The sequence below is a fragment of the Agelaius phoeniceus genome, chromosome 1 (genome assembly GCF_051311805.1).
Source record: "Agelaius phoeniceus isolate bAgePho1 chromosome 1, bAgePho1.hap1, whole genome shotgun sequence".
Classification (NCBI taxonomy): domain Eukaryota; kingdom Metazoa; phylum Chordata; class Aves; order Passeriformes; family Icteridae; genus Agelaius; species Agelaius phoeniceus.
The window spans coordinates 93,804,030-93,819,501 of record NC_135265.1 but is presented as its reverse complement, the minus strand read 5'-3'; the positions used below and the strand labels follow the sequence as shown (position 1 = coordinate 93,819,501).

Here is a 15,472-nt window from a genome sequence, read left to right as displayed (position 1 = left end):
GCCCTGTGCTGTGATAGAGTGTGTGTTGCACAGGACCATCTCGGTCTACATCATTTGCAAACAGACTTTGGTTTGTTCCCAGAGATGCAGGGGACTGGAATAAAAAAAAAAGGAAGATACTTGGTTTTGGAAAGGTGGACTTGGCACTTAAATCACAGATTTATTTTGAAGGCTTTGCTTTCCTGCAAACAATTGTTTCTTGAAGGAGAGTGGCACTAGGGGTTTAAATATTGGGAGGTGAGGCAGTGAGGAAGGCTGGCAGTGAGGAAGGCTTGGCAGTGTGCTGCTTGGAGACAGTGCTGACAGGGATGGTAGGGAGAAAGCAGCTACATGGGTGCCTGATAGGAGAGGAACTACTGGAGCAGGGCTGGCAAAGAAAGGGATGATGGTTCCAAACAAACAGGCTAAAAAATTGTTTTTGTGGATAACTATTTTCGCAGACTGCCATGCGGTGGTGAGGCTAAATAAGCAGTGTAGTGATCTAGTTCTCTAAAGTTGTGAAATAAGGTGAGGCAGAGGAAAGGGTAACTTTGGCTTTAAGTTGCCCTTGAGCTGACAGCCAAGCATCTGTGAGACTGAACGCAAGGTGCATCTCAGGAGCAGAAGGTGGTCTGAGGGTGATGGGAACAGAGAGAGAAGAATTCCTCTTCCAAGTAGATGCAGAAGAGAGTGCTCAGTGTCCTGAGCTGAGCCTTACAGACCCCTGGAGAGGGCTGAAGGAGTTACAAAGGCTGTTCTTTAAACAAACAGAGATGTGAAACATTGTGTCAGAGAAGCAGGAAAAAAGGGGAGCCGCTGATTTTCTTTGGTAAGAGAAACTATTGTAAGAATTTAAGATACTAAAGCATGGCTGTGTTTCTCTGGGAGGGTAAAAGGAAGGAATAGAAGGAGGAAGGGTGGAAGTATGGCATGATGTCAATCAGGAAGAAAGTTTGGGGCTGAAGCTAGTGAAATTGTGCCCCTGATGGGATTTCTGTGAAGGGCAAACAGAAGAAAAGCTGTCTTGCTCTTGTGACTCTCTCTTGAAAGAAATAGCAAGATCTGAGCAGAAAATCTCACACTTTCCACTAGGTTGATCGTTTTAGTGAAGCAGAGCTGCTCTGGAGCAAGCCATTGAAGAGAAAACTTGTTGCAGAGAGCATCTGCTTGCTTGGTGGCTTCTTGCCACTAGTGACAGCCACTCTGAGGCTGGGAGCAGAGCCAGAGAATGCTGTGTGAGCTGGGAAAGGTGTAACTGGGGGAGAAAAAGGAAACAAAGACACAGAGGCATGAATGTGACAGCAGAGCTCTGAAGTCCCAGGTGAAGTCAGCAAGCACAAAACCATTTACATTTCCCTCCTCTTTCTTGCCCTCTGCTCATTCTCACTGATAAAGCATGCCTGATTAGGTCTTCCCAGTTTTGCAAATCTCAGATGTAAGCAGAAATTACAGTCCATGCAAGGATGAAAGTGTTTAGTTTTCTTTCTGTTCTTGATTTTTTTACTTCATGGGAGAAGTAGGTGGGTAATGTAACTCATGTTTATTGCTAAATGTTGCTCTTTGATGTCTTCTTATTACAATGGCCTGATTTCAAAGTCAGCAATAAACTAGAGGGATGGCACCTCATAAACATAGGGCTTCATTTTTGGCCCTGTAAACATCTTGAAACTTAAAATTTAAAGGAAAAAAAAATGAGTTGCCCTCTTTTGCTTGCAAATAACTCCTTCATTTCACAAAACAACAGCTCTCTAAGTAAACAAACCTCAAAATCCTGCTCCCTCATCTCCTCTGACCTCTTGTACCCTTTTGCCAGAAAAAAAGCCAAAGAAAGCAGTTGATTGCTCTTGATCATCCTGTGTAAGTTTTGATCAGCTAGCTGGGTCTTCCTTCTTCTTTAACACAACTTTTATCAGAACATTTTTCTGGGCATCTGTTTTTGTTTGGGGCTCCTGCCTGATGTGTTGCATTTTGTTGTGTGCTTTTTGTCATCAAACTGCAGACAACAAATTGTTTGATTGGCTGATACTTTGAGGAACTTGGGGCAGAGGTTATTTTTGTGAAACAAAATATACAGTTTTTTCTAAGTTGTTTTTTTCAGTCATAATAAGCTCTGTCAGACTGAATTCTTTTTAAGTTCTCTCCATTCCTCCTGACCTCTGACTTCTGCAATACTGGATGTAGTATTTGCATTAGTTAAATAGGCCTGAGTAATTTACTTCATTATGGAAAACTAATCTGCTTGTTAAAACTCTTAATTTATCAAATAGTGAAATACAGTATTGTTCTGGCAGAGACTTTGCTGGCAGGCACCAGTCCTTGTGTATCTTTCAGTGAAGGGATATGATAAGATGAACTTTGTGGCTTAGAGAAGCAGATCAGTAGTTTTGGCTATCAGAACTTGTAGTTTCTGTAAGATACACGGTGGATGTTATCTTGAAATCCTGGCTGAATACAATGCAGAGCACCCAGTCTCCAAGCTGAGTGGCACTGCACACCCCATTATTACTGTGATACTCTCTATCAGCCTCATTAGGAATGATGAATGAGCTGAAGCAGTTTTTTCCCCTCTTCTGAAAAGACCTGCTGACAATGGTGGCTGCCTGTCTATATGCACAGGGTGAATAAATCAGCTAAACTATTACTACGGTAATACTAACTTTTAAACAAAAAGAAAGTAATTCTCATTATCTGCCTAAATCTCTTGATTCTTCCCTTCTCCTCTACAGAACCACCTTCTAGCTCCCTTGCCTTAAAAAGCTGGGTCATGCAGAAAGCACAAGTGAAATCTTTTGCATTTGTTTACTATTGTGCTATTCCCAGGCAAATGAAATTGACTCTTGGGCTTTCCTAAGCCTGAACGTGTGAACAAGTCAATTTGACTGGACAGCATTCCTGTCAGTGCCCCAAGCCTGCAATGGCATTCCCACATGTCAGGCTCCACTGATCAGTAGTTTCCAGTGTGCCTGCAGGGGCTAGGCTGGGAGGCTTGGCCCTTTTGCCAGCTATCTTCTCACGGGGTGACTTAAGCTGAGCTTTGGGTCATACCAGCCAAGTGCAAGTGACCATCCTTGGTTCTCTCCTCTGTCCTTTTCCATGTCACTTTCCTGCTGGGAGCAGTGTCCTGAGCTCTGCCTCAGCTGTGTTGGGCAGAGCAGGATGGGTTCCCTCAGCAGACCATGGGTCCAAGGGGGCTGTGAGGGGTGGGTGTTGTGCTGCCTGGAGTAAGACTGCACAGCAGCTGCTTCCTCCACAGTACCGTGGGTGCTAATGGTCCTCAACAAGCTGTCCAGTAAACAAATGGTTACTGGGACTGGCGTCTGAGTGCCCTGGCATTTTGGCTAAGGGAATCCCAAGGAATCCTGGGTTCCTGCTCAGGTGTGCAGAACAGTAGATGCAGCTCTAAGCAGAACCTACAAAGGCCTCCCCTTTAGTTTATCATGTAGATAGGCGTTAAACTTGGCACTTGAAGATGGCTTTTTCTATCTTGAATCTAAGAAAAAGAAAACTTGAGGTTACTTTTTAAATAAGAACACTTCAGCTTTTTCTTTTCAGTTTGAAGTGTGTCCACAGAAGTAAGTTGCTGCTCGCATTTTTCTGGAGAGGAGCAGGGGGTGGAGGACAAAGGAGGACTTTTTTCCTCCATTGAAACCAGCTGTGGTTTGCTTGCTTTGTGTGCATTTGGGCACTCTGAAATCCAAACTGGAACTAGCAGTTAATATTACAAACAAGCAGCATAATTTGACTAAACAAGCTTTCAGATGATCACAACTAGGCTTTGATGCTCAAGAGTGGGATTTTCATAACTGCAGAAGTAATTTGAGAACATGCTTGTGCCCAAAGCCTGTAAGGTTATGTTGGCTTCTTTTTTTTCCTTTTTGCTTGAAGATGATTATGGTGATGATTCATAATTTTGTTAGTCTCAGCAAAAGAGTGGCTTGCATGTATAGTTGATTTAACAGCTGAGAATCTCTAAGCAAGTCATTCTCCATTTTGAGGAAGAATTTTTCTGGAGAAAATTCTCCCCCTTCTTATTTCTTTTGTGTGCTTGTTAGTTTAATGTCTTTGATTTCAAGCCCTGGTATTGGCTGACTTTGCAAATAAGAACTTCCATGAGGTCCTAGTTACAGCCTTACTTGTTCTTGGATTTGTGGCTGTGGTTCCATGTGTTCAAGAGTGAGTTAGGATGGCTTTAGAGGTTTGGTTGATGAACAGTTGTTTAATCATGCCATACAATCTGAAATATTAAATTAAATGTACCAGAAAGGTGATTTAAGCTGTTTAGTCTAACTAGATGCCTGTTTTCATTATCATAATTTCCTTAAATAGAGGATCAAATTCTTCCCTCCAGTTCTTAACAGCACATTTTGTTTCTAATATCAGAAATAAGGACCAATGAAATCTTCTCCTCAGTCACTTTGAGTTACTTAAAACAGCTTCATGGATTTATAACATTTTCTATTGTCTTGTGCCAAATCACACCCTCCTACCCCTGCTATTTTTTTTTTTGTCAAGCACTTAATGGTCTGTAAAGCTTTAAAAATAAAAACCAGTGGAGTGACAGAAAAAATAAAGCCATGAAAACTAACTTTCCTTCTGCTGCACAGGTTGCCAAGAAATTCAGGGGTCATGTAGAGTGAGTGTATTTTCTAATAACAAGCTGTGTGCTCACATACCATGCTTTTTTAAAGATCTTGTGGTTGGGATCCCAGTGGTATTGATGGCAAACGTGCAAAGAATTTTTATAAGGTTGTTTGAATAGCTGAGTAACTTCTTTTGAAAGCAGTAGAGTGAATACTTCTGCTTTGGAGAGGAATGGTTCTGTGGATGCCTGAGATGATGATAATGAATGATGGACCTTCAAAGTTAAGTCTTATAAATGCAGTTATCCTCTAGAGGATTTAATGAAAACTTAATATTTTAAAAATGTGATTTCTTTTAGCATGGAACACTTGGGTGTACCTGTGATGTCTTGGTAGCCATGGTTATGTTCTGATGGGAGGGCCTAAAAGGCCACTAGTAGACTTGTAAGCACCAGCATCTGACTGTATTCACCACAGAATAGGTTTGAATGGTAGAAGTTGGACTCGATCTCAGAAGTCTTTACTAATCTGATTGATCCTGTCGCTCTCTAATTCTCTGAAGAGAGGTGATCCATACCACGTTCAAATGCCAAACTGGAGCATTGGCCTGTGGTGACACATCTGCTGATGCTCTGTTTGCTTTTTCTTGCAGTTTGGGGCAGAGTTCAGAAGGTTCTCTCTGGATCGCTACAAGCCAGGAAAGTTTGAAGACTTCTACAAACTAATTCTTCACATCCATCACATAGCCAACCTGGAAGTGATGATCGGATATGCTGATGTGCATGGAGACCTTCTCCCTATTAACAATGATGACAACTTCTTCAAGGCTGTTTCAAGTGCTCATCCACTGCTCAGGGTTTTTATCCAAAGACAAGGTAAGATGCAGTTTCATTTCAGTGCCTCAAAGTGTGCTGCAGCAAGGGGAAGACTGGATTTGTGCCACCCATTTAAAGGCTGAAATCCTGTAAGAGGCATCTAGGAGCCATCTTGCTCTTCCTCACAGGCACTTCATTGCAGCTGGCAGGAGTGGCATGGCTTCATGGCAGGGAGGGGCCTGCAGTGCTGCCTGTAAGGTGTTTGAAGGATACCATGCTGAGGATCACTGGAAGCCCCTTTGCTGTCTGAGGCGAGGGTACCTTGTGCTGCTGGTACCCTGTCATCACCCCAGCATGCCAGGTGCACCATTCCCCTTGGTGGAAAGAAGGGATCTTAGTACTACTGCTTCCTATTTAGAGCTCTTATCTATCCATCTTGATAGTCAGTGTCATAGCCAAGTTATTCATGCCTGTGTGTGAATGCACACAGATGTGTAGTTCTGAAAGGAAAAAAATATTGTCACAAACAACATCTTGTTTGACTCTGTTAACCTGGCAAATTATGATTTTTTCCCCTCTGTCCTTATACTAAGGAATGCTGATTCTTCCCATTTTGAATCATCGAGCAAACCTTGGGAAGAGCTGCCTGAATGTCAAGGTGACATCAGGACATCAGGTTTAAGGCATGTGTGTTATTCTTCTTAAGGACCATGTTTGGCACTCTCTTCAGAAGAGGATTGGCTTTTATAAGAAGGTGTCTTCTCACAGAGCTCTTTTAGTCCCAGGGAAACCTAACACTGTGTTAACACTTCCTCCACAGTTTTTTTTTTCAGCCATGAAGTGATTTATAGCATGGGGGTTTTGGAATTAAAATCTCCTCAGCAACAGATTCAGAAACAAGACGTGATTTGAGACTTGGAGCAATCATGTGGCTTTTTTTTTTTGGCTTGGACTTTTGCTGTGTACTGATAAGGATTTAGCAAGTGGTTCCAACCTGCTCAGTCGTGTGAGCTGGTGGAGTGCGTTTGATTTGGTGTCATCAAATACATCTAGGACTGTGTGGCTCCCGTCTCTTCAGAGCATATTGTTTGTCTGCCACCTTTTAGATGTGATTTTTAGATGCTCAAAGAGCCAGTTGGGAAGAGGGTTTAGAGCAGTTTGTTTAGTTGATCTATTAGGTGAGTGGAAATGTCTATGGGAGAAAACTCGCTCCTTGTTCTTGTTGCTCCTTGTGCAGAAAGCGCAAATGTGTATCACAAATCCGATTAGGTCTTCTTGCAATGCCTGTTAGGGCTTGTGAATGTTCATGGTGGCTCAAGGCATTAGAAATCCTTTGCATGACTTTGTCATGCCTACTTCAAGTTTAAGTTTATTTGTGTCTCTGGATCAGTCCAGTTCAGAACTCAGTTCTCTGTGCTCTGGACAGACTGCTGAAACCACTGACCTAACCCTGCACTGGGAGGGGTTTGCCATTGAAATGCTGATCACAGAAACAGGCAAACCAGAGAACTGTTGTCTGCTTATAGAAAAAATTCTTCCTCTTCTTCTAGGAAAAGTGTGCCAGTTATGAAGGTTTCTAACTTATAACCTTAATGGAAAAGGGCAATATTTACTCTTTAAAAAGCTTTTATTTTACCTGTTGCTTAGTGAAAAGAATCATGCTGACAAATGAAGAAAGACAGGCCTGTTCTTCCTCACATGTGGCAAAGCCTGAAATCTTTCCCAACACACCTTCTCCCTCTATAAAGCTGAAGGGAACAGTAAATTCTGGCCCATCCCTTTGCTTAGTGCTAATTTTCATAAGGGACTCCTGAGGTGAACATTTGAGATTAGTACTTGTGAATGATGGTCCCTAACAGTCATGCTCATCTCCTTTTCTTAGACAAAGCCTTTAGAAATTTTTCCCTTCAAGAATGAAGGTGAACTCTTCATCTTTTTTTCCTTTGCTCTGCTGGGGTGATAGAGCAGTGCTGGTCCTTCTGTTGGAGACCTGCACAGGAGGACAAGGTGACTAGTACCAAGAAATCATGGTGCCATTCAGGGGGATGTGGTGTGGCTGCACCCTAAATTCTGACTTCAGAGGCAGGAAATTAGCATGACAGGGATGGTAGTAAAACATGTGAGCAGTGCTCTCTTGGGTCTTTGAAGGAGACTGCAGAGCATGGGCTCTCTAGGCTGTTGGATCAGGGATCACTGCTTTTCAGTGGGAGTAGTCCTGGGAGCTGGCTGCCAGAGGTTGGTCTCTGTGTTGTAGAGTAGGGAGAGTTTCAGGGAACAGAGCAGAAGTATGCAGGCACAGGAGGACTGAATAGTTGAAGGTCAGATCTCTTTTTCTAGCAAAGCAAACTGTTTATCAACTGCATGATTAGTCATCCTGTCTGTTTTCCCAGTTTATAGCTGAGTTACCCTTTCTCTTGTCAGGTCAATTTCACAGTCATGTTAAAACACTTAAAACATTCTTGGAGTGGCAAAATAGGTAACTTAGTCTTTGCACAATAATCAAGCAACAGTTTTCTAGTTTGATGTCTTTCTTCTGAGCTTAGTCTTGCACTTTTTCAGTTCAAAAGTCTTTCTCTCACTTGTTCCTGGAGGCAAACGATGTGCTCATTGCTTGGACCCTTCATGCCAGGTTGGTGTCCAGGTATGGGATGGCTGTTTTATTCCCCTTTCTCTCTCTTTTTTTTTTTCTTTTTTTTCTTTTTTTTTGTTCAAATCTCCTGAGCCCCAAATTTTTCAGGATCACAGTAGTCCTACACAAGAGATGTTAGTGCTTATTAGCCAGACATTTTAATAAGGACTAGAATTGATGTTCCCAGTGTGCTTGCAACAATTGCTGTTCCTAGCTTTTGGATCTTGAAGAATCTGAGACATTTGCAGGTTATGTTTTCATAAATTCATCTGTAGCAAGTTTTTATAGCTCATAGTGATTTGTCTGCTTAAAGTACATGGTGCTCTATTTTTTTTTTTTCCTCTCCAATACCAAATTACAGTGTGGACAAAAATCCTAATTAGAGAACCAGGCTACAAAAAGAAAAAGCAGTTTTCCTTTGACTTGCTTTCCCAGGCTGCAAGTATGGGTCATGTCCTGTGTTGTAAACTGACGTGGCTCTTTTGGCTTTGTTAGTACAGTAGTGATTTACAACTGATGCTTTGAGCATGAGAATTTGTTCACTCAGCTGTAACTGATACCAGACATACACAGAATTCCCTATGGAAGGTGCCTGCTGCTGTGGAAGGGATAGATGTCTCAAAGACCTTAGAACAATGCAGGAACTCGAGGTGGTCTTTGACTTGCTCTATAATAGCTTTTGCATTTTACCCAAGACCTGCATCAAGGAAGAGCTTATCTGATGATGCTGATCATGTCTTTCAAGACTGTTTGGTCTGTGTCTGTTTCAAGTGCTGTTGTTTAAGTCAATCTCTTGTATACTTGCAAAAATATTTAAGTGTGACCTATGAATTCAAGCAGAAACATAAGCCAAAAAAACTGAGTTAGTGTTACATACTGTGAAAGCATTACATTATTTCTTGTATGATTAAATGGAATGAAATTATGATCAAATCTTGCTTTAATGCCTGTCTCACAGAGGCACAGTATGTGTTCAAACTGATCTGTATTGGAGCATTCTAAATAGAATGGAATAAGAGGCAGAATTATAATGAGTTCTTCATTGTAAACCTGCCTCAAATGACTCCTTGAATTTTGCAGTGGGGGTATAAGGATGTAAGTGGAGGTCTACCAAGTAAAAGAGATTTGAGAATTTCTCCGCTTTTGCTTGTGTTACCTACTGGGGTGTGTTCAATCTCGAAAGTTCAGAAGCTCAAGGAAGCGTGGCAAAATGAACAAGCTGATCACCCTGTCAGTACTCTGTGCAGTGCTTTTTTTCCAAGGTTTCTTTTTTTCCAAGTGGTATGTCTAGGACCAAGTGTAGCAAGCAGAGTGAACAGAGTGGTTAACTGAGCACACTGCTGGGAATCCAGGCTAATGGTTCTGATACTGGGAGAACTGATGAAGGCTGCTGATGTCCAGACCTTCACTTTCTACCAGGGTCAGCCAGGTTTATAGGGTTTGCATGGGCAGTAACAGTTGCAAAGGAGGTGGAAGAGGTGGTGCACAGCCTATCTGGTCTCATCCTGATGCTAGACTGAGGTCAAATGAACTCACCTGAGAAGCCTTTCTGTTTTATCCACAACAGGAGGTATGTTCTGATTCTATAAAAATAGCAATAAATTAATTTATTATTAGGGGGGGGGAGGGCACTTTGTCAATCGTAAAGCAAATTTTAGCTCAAATTCACAATCTTTCCATCAGTAAAGTTACTTTTAAAGCTTTGTAAAGGTTTAAATGGTTTCATTGTATGTGTCCTGCAAGTAGGAGACAGATGAAGCACTGAAGTGGCAGGTGACAAATTTGTATTTCAAGTTAACTTTGTCAAGTATTACACTTCCTGCAGGAACAGGGAAGGCAAAAAAAAATCTGAACAAGCTGAAGAACATTCTATTAGCCATTACACTAAACCATACTCCACAGCAAGATGGAGCAGGGCCTTACATCATAAATTAGTAAAACCACAAATTAACTGCAGCTGTTAATTGACATGGATAGAAGTTAGAGAAGGCTGATGACTTCTGATATCTGTGTTGTCTTGCATTTTACAGTCTAGAAAACTGATGGTATGTAAAAAGCCATCAAGTAGCACCTTCAGAAACATGGTATAAGTGTCTTTTCTTTTGTAATTATATTTTTTAATAGTCCATTACTGTTACAGTAAACCAGCACTGAACATCAGTCATTGCTTTCCTCCTCCAGTGGTTAAAACTGCTGTCTACCATCAGTTCTCACTTAAAACTTGATCCAAAATCAACAGGGGAAAAATGTGCATTTACCTGGTTGGGTTTTGGATTTGGCTTGTTTTAATGTAAAGATTGGAAGATGCTGTTTTTCTTCAACTGCATACAGTGACTAATGTATTTAAACTGCTGTGCCATGCAATATATTTGTGCATGTTCAGAAGCAGTTCATAACTCTGCAATTTGTTATTTACCTGGCAAAGTTTCGTGCAGCTCTAAGTACCAACATCTGTGCTTAGCTTTCTTGTATTATAAAATCAGAGCAATCACACTCAGTTTTAAAATAAAAATGTGCTAATGGGACTCATGCCCAGGTCTGCCTGAAAAAGCAATGGTGGGTTGTTTTATTGTCTTTCATACTCTGAGCAGATAATCCCCAGGAATGGTTGTTGGCTGTCTAACCACATGTGTTAAACACAAAAACTGGCTTTGAGGCAGCAGCTATTTCCAGCTACCTAAAACTTTTAACTCTCTGCTCAGCCTTCTAGAGAGGGTACAGTTACAAAAGTTTGAGTTCAATTCCTTCACATCTTGTTTTTGGTTCTTCAGTAACTCTCCTGTTTGTTTTGCAGCAGAGGCATTGACTTTGTTTTCTCAAAATGTCATATTTCTAAACAAGAACAATATGATTTTACTGCTGTTGTCAAAGGTATTTGATATATTAAATAATACAGCAGTTTGCAGCACATATTAAGGGAAAATACTGAACTCATTCTGCTCTTCCTTTTGGTTGAGCTAAGCAGATTTTCACAATGGTCATCTAGGAGTCTGAGAGAATAGAATAAATTTTATTAAACTGTGCAGAGAAGGTGATTTAAGGTCTTCAGTTTAATCTCCTCCAAAGGAGGGTGGGAGGGTGAAGAAGAAACTCTGCTGACACTCAGAGTAGCTCATGGGTGCATTGGAGGATGTGGCTCTGCTGTTGGTCACTGTCCCAAGGCTGCTTCCCTGTCTCCTCTGCCCTGGCACCAACGTGACCCAGTGGCTGAGCTCCCTGAGCCAGCTTGGGCAGAAAACAAGTTGCTTGAGTGAGGAGCTAACATAGGATGGGCAGATTTAAAGCAACTTAACACTGCCATGAAGCCTCTGCTTTCTGGGAGGAAGAACTTGTCTGCTTCTAGCCTTTGGAAGTGTGCAATTCCACTGTGTTTGGAAAGGAGTAAAAGCATCTTGTCTTAGCTTTGACAAGATTAGAGGATGGTGGTAAATTTCATGCTAGTATATAGGAATTGCTGCTAGGCTTATATTAAATCCTTTCATGACTTTCTTCAGAAACATTTCTGGTTTTGAGCTGGAGGGGTCTTTGAAAGCTTGTCAAGCCAAGTAATCTTTGTCCCACTCAAGTCCTTTGATATTTGAAGATAAGTAAAATGCAGCTGTTTGTTCCAGCGAAGTCTGGCAACAAATTACTGTAGCTTCTCTGTTCCACCTTTCATGTGCAAATGATGAGACTGGGTAATCATTATCTTTCTACTGGTTTATTAAGCAACTTTAAAAACATAAAGTTTTTAATCTGACTTGTCAGACATAAACAAAAAACAGGCTTGGATTTTGTTGCTTGCATGGCCAGTGATACCTGGTGCCTGAGCAGAGCCGCTGTGAGGCTGCTTCTTTCCTTCTCCTTGAAAACTCCATTTCTAGAGTATGAGGATATTTGATTTTCATCACCAGTTACTTTTAATTGCAACTAGAACAGCTGCTAAGGAAGAATTTCAGTGAAAGAGGGATGGAAATAACATAGTCTACAGCTAGGTTTTGTGGGGTCAGTGGGTAGCTGGTAGTGGGAACTGTTGCAGAAACATGTGCTGCATAAATATTTGTAGTTGCAGTGTACAGTAAGCACAGAACAGAAGCCTGGCAAAAACAGCAAACATTTGTTGCACTTCCGTGTTAAAGCAACATGGGATTTGTTTTCAGTTTCAAAGTTTAATAACTTAATAATAAATACACATAACCAACTATATTAAGAATAAAAATAGACTTTCACAGTCTTAAAAATTGCATCAAGCTTATACCAGCACCACACACTGTGCTGAATTTAGGCTAGAGAAACTTGTTTACAGTGGGAACTCGTGCAGCCTTTAATAGGAGCCTCTTCTCAACTCCATGCCTAGCTTCAGTTCCTAATCCACATAAGAACAAGCAAATAAACACTCTTCTGTCCCTCCAAACTTCTCTTTGTGGTCTCATATTTGTGGATTGCTGCCCTACAAGTACTTTAAAAAACCAAAATACAAGAACTTCCCAGTTACATGTACTCACAGATAGTCTCAAGTAATGCTATTTCTTGGTTCCTTCCTTGGTTTGATGCTTTTTCTTTAAGATAGTGAAGCTACTCTGACAGGTGGCTTGGCTGTGTAAAAGCAGTGGTGAGGAAGACTTGTCAAATGATCCACCTCTGTTATGGTTCCTGTTCGAGGGGAATTTTCCACTATTTACCTTTTCTTACCTTAGTAGTCAAAACAAGAGATTCTGTTTCCTGCTCATGGCTCAGGTTTTTTCCTGTTGGGCCGAGTTGTCATTTCCCTTCTGTGAGTGATGGAAACAAGTATAATGTGCAGATAATAATGAGAGTGGACAGTCTCTTCTTTAGCACCGGATTTTCCGTAGCACATGAAGGTAGATGATACAGTGCAAATACAAACATTAACTCAAGATTCAGGCCTTCAGGAATAGGTTTTCTTCTGAAGTTTTGAAGTGTTCTAAACCCTTAAGAACATTAAAGGTCTTAGGACAACTTAATTGGTAGACTCTTGCACTGAAAATAAGCATGCAATGAAGGATATTTCTGCTACGTGTTTGTAGTAGGCATTGAAAAATTAACTCCAAATGTAGTTCAACAAATACAACTCCACTCAAACTATTTTTTTAAATTAATGAAACCTTCTCATTTTTCTTCAGTCTGCCTGTGTTGTTGCGATTGTGTGTTTCAAATTTAAATGGGTCAGTATTAACTCTGCATAAGAACTCTGGGTATTTTTCAGCTCCAAGAGGCAAAGCAGTTTGCAGGAGGTTGAACGAACCCTTTCTTGAACCTGCCCCTGATGATGATCTCCTTTGGATCTTATTTTTTCCTCTGCTCTATGTTTAGAGTAGTAACAAATCCTGTGGGAATATTAAGGAAACTATTAACCTAGAAAACTTCTCTGTTGTTCTCGCTCTTCAGGCCCCTGCCATATGCTGATATTAAGTAACCTCTAAAAGCTCCCCATGAATAACTTTCACACCACTGATCTCCCCTCCCACCCCCAATATTCTTGTAGTTTTTCTCTTCTGCTTTTTCTCCCATGTTTTGCTTTTTTCTTCCTCTCAGCTGTTGGCTTTCTACTCCTTGCCTCAGGTTTTTAATTGCTCTGCAATGCTGTTGCTCCCTGGGCAGGAGAATGTGTTAGGTGAAAGCACACAAGGGCTGGTGTTTCTTTACTCCCAGCACTATAAAAAGGCTTGGAGAGCAGTGACAGAACAGGTATGGAAGTAACACTTAGTGAGGAGAATTGGCCTTTTGCTGGGAGTCTTGGACCAGTTAATTTGCTTCTCTGATTATCCCTTTGCATTAGAAATAATAGATTACTTGAGAATTAAAAAAGTAAAGTTGTAAAGTTTTGAAGCAGAATGACAATTTAATTGGAATTGATATATAAAGAAGAAATTCTGTACAGTCTGGTGCCTTTAGAAAGCAGCTGGAATTCAGTGGAGTTGGGGAAAAGCTCCTTCTGCAAGGGCACTGCAAGGCTGCCCAGCTGCTGGTAGTGGTGAGCTCTGAGCCAGCCTTTCTGCCTCTTCAGCTGCTGTAGGTGAACACAACTGCTTCCTTTAAAGCTGAGTTACCAGCTGGGATTTGAAACTGGCTAAAGCTGTTTCCCTCATCCCTGGATGCCATGAAGGTGTCCTAAGAGGAGGTCTGTTAGTTATGGCCTCAGGATGGACACTGGTGGCACCGTTTGTTCACTTCATTAACCTGGTTTAGTATGGCTTTGTTTTCATTCTGCCTAGCAATTTGGTAGTTTTAGTAGTATGATGCAGTGATTTTGTATACAAAGTAATGTAATCTCTACAGTTTTGCTTTTGTGTGCTGACTGAGGTCTAGTTTGAAAAGCAGCTGAGAGTAAAGGGGAGGAAAACCTGTTGCATTAACAAAATGCATTGTGTTAATCAGAAAACCATGGAGTTTCTTGCACTTTGGGAGAAATTCTTTCTGACTCTGAATGAATAAATGAATGCTTTATAATAGAGCCCATAAATAACTCCTAGGGTAGTACCTTTGTGGCCAATAAAAATTAAAAATTGAGTTTCCTAAGCTTGTATTCTTGAAGCAGCATGATTTTAAGATGCCTTATCCTTTGTGGCAGTGGAGGGTGGGGGGGGAGTATAAGGCATTTGGAATACAGTTTGCAACAAGAAATGTTAAAAATCTTGTTTCAAAACGATTCCTAGCTGAGACAAAGAGTATCAGTAGCAGGAGGAGTGTTTGTATCTGCATTATTCTTCAGTCACTTAAAAGTGCACTGAACACTAATGCAATGTACTCATTGCATTTTAAAATCCCTGCATGTTAGAGAGGAGAAGATAGCATGTAGGGAGACAACATTTGTGCACCGAATCCTGGTGCAGGATTTAAATGTAAGATCCTTGCTTCCTGTGTTAAACTGAGCTAGGGTCATACAGTGCTATGGTTCAAAAGTTGCTTCTTCATCCATGAGGTTCTTTAATGAGGGAGTTACTTTTCTCTATGGGTAACCACATGATGTGTCCATTTATCAGCTTGTACTCAAAAGTATCCCAAATGTTTGCCCTGGGCAGACAATAATTGAGGGCAAACAGTGCTGACAATGATCTGCTAGTGAGCTTAACATGTTCATGGGTGACTGAAAATGATAATACTGGTCATGATTTTTGCTAGATCTGGCTAACATTTCTTGTATAAATAGACCAAGCCCAGAGGCACATCAGATTACATTTTTAAGTTGATCTCAGTAGTTGTGTGGCTGGTGCCTTTCTGACCTCATCAAGGTAATCTGTGCTTGTAATGGGCTGTGACTCTGAAAAACAGGAAACTTTTTTATTTAACTTTATTTAAATAAACTTTATTTAACTTCGGTTGAAGTCTCTTGCCTTTTGCTTGTGAATGCAAAGGTGCTGTTGATATTATTGTGGAATTTTCTCTTCCCTGTTTTTTTGGCTGACTTCAAAGGCAACATAACAGCATTACCTGGCAGCTTTTGTCACCCAGGTCTAGGGTTAACATTT

General features: G+C 41.0%; 1 protein-coding gene across 1 annotated transcript in view; it reads left to right on the top strand.

Annotated features, from left to right (window-relative positions):
* The window catches only part of PARD6G (par-6 family cell polarity regulator gamma), a 64,985-nt gene that overhangs the window by 7,866 nt on the left and 41,647 nt on the right, over window positions 1–15,472 (top strand). The window contains exon 2 of the mRNA XM_054642070.2: window positions 5,212–5,434. Within this exon, the coding sequence (XP_054498045.1) occupies window positions 5,212–5,434 (223 nt within the window). The remainder of the gene's footprint in view (window positions 1–5,211; window positions 5,435–15,472) is intronic.